Source organism: Metschnikowia bicuspidata (genome assembly GCF_001664035.1).
Source record: "Metschnikowia bicuspidata var. bicuspidata NRRL YB-4993 chromosome Unknown METBIscaffold_1, whole genome shotgun sequence".
Taxonomy (NCBI): Eukaryota; Fungi; Ascomycota; class Pichiomycetes; order Serinales; family Metschnikowiaceae; genus Metschnikowia; species Metschnikowia bicuspidata.
The window spans coordinates 3384840-3390271 of NW_017387731.1; the positions used below are offsets into that span (position 1 = coordinate 3384840).

The following is a 5432-nucleotide window of genomic DNA, read 5'->3' on the forward strand; positions in this document are numbered from 1 at the left end:
TTGGGTCAGCTGCGTGCAAGCAAGAATTCACGAAGATGCACGGCGATCGCTTGAGGCGAGAATGCGAATGTTCCAAAGCAATATGGTGTAGACAGAACGTGAAGGAAGCAACTTGATGCTTTCATGCATCTTCAATGTCTTGCAAAATGGCATATTACTTGTGTTTGAGGATCTCCGAATCAAAGTAGGTTTAGTAATCGTGATTTTCGAATTCCATGCACAATCTCGAGTCTGTTTATGTATTGAAGATACAAATTGAGATAACGGCAACTGACTTTCGCCGCAAAAAACAGCTCGTCATTTAAAGATACCACGTCCACCTTCATCCCGGTGCATTCAGAATACTTTGCTTGCGTCTGGTAAAAAGGTAGTCAACGGTCGTTGTTACCTGGCTACATCTGAGCCATGACCACGTAGAGAGTCCACGTGGGCTCTCACTGTTTCCATTCACCATTTAGCATAGTCTGCTGGAATGAGTCAAAGGCCAGCGACATGGAGTCAAGACTTACCTTGTGGATCAGGAGCAAAACCAACATGCTCATGGGCCTTCTCCTCTGTCCGTTTGAAACCCAGCATTGGTTCAACCTGTTTCACGAAATCATACAGATTTGTTTTCAAGCTTCGCAGCAGAAGTGATTTGAACAATGGAGAGTTTGGATTGTCGACTCCTAAAACTTCGTCTCTGCAACAATTTCGCCAACTTCATCAATTACACCCGAAAATACTATCTCCACAGATAAAAACTCGTCGGACCACAGAGCTATGCCAAGGATAACAAATGGGCGTCTCAATTGCTTTGCGGAAATATAACTAAGGCTAGAAGCTAAGATCGCTGCACGCTACTGCCCACCGAAATCGAAACTTTAGAATTCATCTAGCGATGTCTACAACAGCATCACCCCTGCACCACAAAATGCAACGAGCTTTTCTTCACAGACCTTAATTCAACATAACACGTAGAAGCGCTTAATCTGACTCCACATCAGCTTCTTGGGTTTTTCATACAAATCTTTGATATTGGTGTACAGATGAAGTTCTAAAGCCACCGCTTCTTGTTGGCAGAGGACAATGACGCGGAAACCACCCTGGATGATGCGGGGTAGTAGTACGTCGGGTATTCGGCGACCGCAGCGGTATTGAAAGTCGAAGTGACCGCATAGCTCCAACCTGGCGTGACGGTCGAGTACACGTTTGGCGACGCCCTGATGGTCGAGTACGGTGTGTATGCGGACGTGGCGTGTCTAGTCGAGTAAACCGAGTGCGAGATCGACGAGCCTGGCTGCGTTTGCATCGGCGCGTATCTAGTCTTGCCTGTTTGTAGCGTGTAAGTGACAGAAAACGACCTAGAATCAATCAGGGTAGTTTCGCCGTCAAGGTTCAGTTGTGCACCCGGGTGTGTACCCGTTATCGAGAAAAGCGACGCGCTAAATGTATACGTGGACGTGGATCCAGACATGCCAGTCAACGTGAATCTATTTGAGTAGTGAATGGTGTATCCGGAGCCGAATTTAGCGTACACCTGAATAAAGTAAACACCACTGGGCACGTCGGCCTCGTCAATGACAGCATCGTACTCGAGCGCAGAGGAAGAAAGGCTGTCGGTCAAAGTCATGACACTCTGAATATCACTGTTTGATCCCGTGCATAAAACGATGGCGTACAGATCCACGTTGGAAAGTGAAGCGTCGGCATCATCATCCGAGTCATCGGTCCAAACGACAGATACCGAGGCGGAGCCACTGGAGCCAGAATATGTCTGATCTGTGGACGGGGACGTTATGGAGACGTCACCCAGGACGCGGGCGGCTAGCGATACCAAAATGATCCAAAGCGATAGGAAATGCATGGTGCCGGTGTGGGATGTGAGGGGTCAGCTGGATTTGTTGGCTGCGCAAGCTGACTGGAAAGGCTTCGAGATATGGTGTCTGCTTTCTGGCGACCTTAGATTTTGTCACAGGTTAAGCGTCAAGGGAGAAAAAAGCGGGACGCCAACGCTGGGTGTGAGTCTGTTATGCGAAAGTGGTAGATCGGCTTATGGCGGTAGTGGACTTAGACGACACGTGATACCGCAGCAGACTTGGGTCGGGCCTTCCAAAGAATACGAGGCAAACTTTCAAAAAGAGCGATGACAAAAAGTTCTCCGTCTTAGAAAACACGCTGCTGCTCAAACCTTGATTTAAGGTATACGACGAGATGTGCTTGGAGAAAAAGAGGAGCAACAGAAGCTAGACTTCCGGTCCGCGGCCGCGCCTCAAACCAGAAATAACAAGAAAAGTGAGGCCGTCTGTATGCCAGACTCGCAACGAGCCTGCAAGGCTATGCTGTGCCTGCTTTGTGCAGTGTGCCGGACACCTGGGCGCTCCGTGCAGGACCGCGCTAGCGTCCTGAGATTCCGGTCCTAATAGCGGGTAGATCCATGGTCGCTAATTATGAGTTTTTTGTTGTAAGGATCATATTGTTGCAAACAGCGTAGGCCGCTCCTTACACACAGCTGCGAACACACAATGAACTATGAGCGCCGTGAGCCGCCAGGCGATATGTGCAGTCCCAGGAACAACAGCGTCTGTCAACAGTATTTTTAGCTTTGCGAACACCTTGAAGATCAGCATAGCAAAACAGGCTCAGTCCGCCTGTTTCTCTTGAAGGCTGCAAATGCTCGTTTGCCGCAGACGTCATTTTCGGTTCTGAATCTCAGGCCTGCGGATTCCAGGAGAAAAGGGACAATCTTAACGGGGGGTCTCGGCGGGTAGTCCAGCATTCGGCAGCCTGACACGAAACAACACCCGTACATTCTGGGTTTGGCCTTGCCAGCCGCGCTCCTCGCACCATCCCGCTGGGGAACACACCCGTGCATCCAGGACTCCGCCGCGGTGCACACCCGTGCACCGTTGATTCTGCGAACACATGAACCATGCGTGCACCCACAGCGTGCACCCGTGCACCACGGGCATACTTGAAGCCAGCCTTGCTTCTATCACAACTCTCACCCAATCCATACCCCAATAGCCATGATTTTCAGAGGCACATTGAACCGCCAGCCGGCCAGGCTCTTCACCATGGCCCGCCGTGTATCGCCTGTCCGAAGAGCGGCTGCCGAAAAGCCCCATGTGCAGGCCAGCACGCCGCCACCCGCCCCGGCGGCCACGGCCCCTAATTCAGTTGCAAGTGACGATTCTTCACTGCACGCGCTGGCGTCGGCGCCCACGCAGGTTGCCCCTGGCTTGTCCTTACACGATTCGCCCGTGTACGAGCCCCATAGTGCTAGTGCCATCGACTGGTCGGACTCTTTCCACGGCTTGGGCCAGGCTCCGTTCCCCAAGGAGGCCAGCGACATTCTTTTGGCGCCACTCGACCCCACAGACGTCGAGATCAAGCCGGACGGAATCTTGTACTTGCCCGAAATCAAGTACCGGCGGATCCTCAACCGTGCATTTGGGCCCGGCGGCTGGGGCTTGGCTCCACGCACGCAGAGCCACATTACGCCGAAGCAGGTCAGCCGCGAGTACGCGCTTATCTGTAGCGGGCGTCTTGTCTCCGTGGCCCGCGGCGAGCAGGACTATTTTGGTGGCGAGGAGAAGTTGACCACGGCCTTGGAGGGCTGCAAGAGTAACGCGTTGATGAGATGCTGCAAAGACTTGGGCATTGCCAGCGAGTTGTGGGACCCTGGGTTCATCCGAAAGTTCAAGAAGAAATACTGTGATGAGTTGTTCGGCGAGCATGTGGTTACCAAGAAGAAGAAAAAGTTGTGGAAGTTGAAGGTCAACTCTTTGGACTATCCATACAAGGCCTGTTAGTCTTCCTCTTGCAGGGCCTGTCGCCCACACTTCACTTCATTCTTGCCCACGTGCAGCTGCTTGCCTCGACCCGCCAACTCGGCATTTCGAAGCCGATGGGATTCGACAATGCTGGCATGGAGCGCGATTTGCCGCAAGGTCGATCATGTATCCGGAACATCAGGGAGCAGGAGAGTCTTCTGTGGCGTGCCCCATGCCACCCTTTGCCTGACTTTTTCCACCTATCGAAAGAAAATACACTGTACATAATCACGCTGGCCCGCAACGGAAATCATACACTCACCAAACAGGCAAGGCAGGAAACACCAGCCCGGCAAGCAGAAACGGCTTGGCCCGAGGCGAGTGCAACTGCTCCTTCATTCCCGACATGACGTGATAGAATGAGGCTCTGAACAGGAGCGGACATGGCGAATGGCCAGACGCCCCACTACGTTGTTGCAGCGTGTGCATACCACAAGACCACGACGCCTCGTCTACATATATTTGTTCTTTGATTATGTTACATGCGCTGCAGGGGATATGCTGGGAAAAAGGGGACGGCACTCATGGCTTGAAGATGCCTCTGCCGACCCCCAAGGCGTCGACGGTCTGCGACATTGGTCTTCTCTTCAACACGTCCCAGAACTCCTGCTTGGGCAACTCCTCGTCCGTGTTGGCCGCGGCAAATCTAGTGTGCTGGCCAGCAGACGACGCCGACTGCGCCCACATAATCTGCTCGGCAAGAGCCGACACGCACGCTCCGCTGATACCCGTCATGAGCTTGTGCTTGAGCGGCACCAGCTTGAAGCCCGCGGTAAGCACGGCGGCGTTTCCTGCAGCCACGGCCCAGAATGTGTTCCAGCCGTCGTTTTTCTCCCGCAAGTTGGCGGTGATGCCTCTGGCGGCTACCGCCACTGTGGCAAAGCCCGTGACCACCATGGGAAGCTCGAGCTTGAAGGTCGTGCGCTTCCAAAGGTACAACCACGCGTAGGCGCCAGCCACGGAGAAAAAGCCGAACTTGAACACCTGCTTGGTTTGCTTGGCGGTGTCCACGGGCTCCCATTTGGGGTAGGTTTGGGAGCTGAGCATGTTTTTGAATGGCGTGGGCCATTTGTTGGTGGAGTCCGGGTAGACTCTGGGCTGCGATTCGGCCATTTCGGGGGGTTTTAGGGCGGGAAAACGGGTATATGGCGCAGGAGCAAAAGGTACAAACGAGCAACTGGAGGGTCGGTGGAGGACGATTTGGGTGGTGACGATGGAACCAGTGGTGAGAAGCGCGCCCGGCCAATCAGGGCGCGGAGCGGTCAGCGCGCACAACGCGCACCCGTACACCACGCCGGGGGTGCTGCCTGTGCGACCGCTGCCGATTGGGTGCGAAACGCCGGTCCATGGAAGGTAGGAATACTTGCCAGAAGGGAATAAAAGAGCCGCAGCAAACGCCAGGGATCTCGCGGCGTCTCTTCCCGGAAAACAGAAACCGGCCTGCATCTGGCGGTGGCTCCGTTGGGCTAGACCGGGCCGGGCCGGCTTTCCATCGCAGGAGACCAGATCTACCTAGCAGCCGCACCGTGTTTGGCGGAAGTGGCCTCAGGCTCAAGACCGTGGATATGATGCAGGTGTGTTCAGGCGTTGGCGTATTTCCGTGATTTTGGGGGGGGG

The 5432-nt window shown here is 54.0% G+C and overlaps 3 protein-coding genes across 3 annotated transcripts; 1 reads left to right on the plus strand and 2 right to left on the minus strand.

Moving 5' to 3' along the window:
* Positions 1-664: 664 nt before the first annotated feature.
* On the minus strand, positions 665-2144 carry KRE9 (Kre9p). The gene has a single exon (XM_018855573.1). It carries the CDS (start codon positions 1844-1846, stop codon positions 1037-1039), a length of 810 nt encoding a protein of 269 aa, XP_018714297.1. The 5' UTR covers positions 1847-2144; the 3' UTR covers positions 665-1036.
* Positions 2145-3008: 864 nt separating this feature from the next.
* On the plus strand, positions 3009-3794 carry MGM101 (Mgm101p; the record flags this gene model as incomplete). The annotated part of the gene is made up of 2 exons (XM_018858579.1): positions 3009-3109; positions 3167-3794. The coding sequence occupies 2 exons, from the start codon at positions 3009-3011 to the stop codon at positions 3792-3794; spliced, it is 729 nt and encodes a 242-aa protein (XP_018714298.1).
* A 543-nt stretch (positions 3795-4337) lies between these two features.
* On the minus strand, positions 4338-4928 carry METBIDRAFT_36171 (uncharacterized protein; the record flags this gene model as incomplete). The annotated part of the gene is made up of 1 exon (XM_018856701.1): positions 4338-4928. The coding sequence occupies one exon, from the start codon at positions 4926-4928 to the stop codon at positions 4338-4340; it is 591 nt and encodes a 196-aa protein (XP_018714299.1).
* Between the last annotated feature and the right edge of the window lie 504 nt (positions 4929-5432).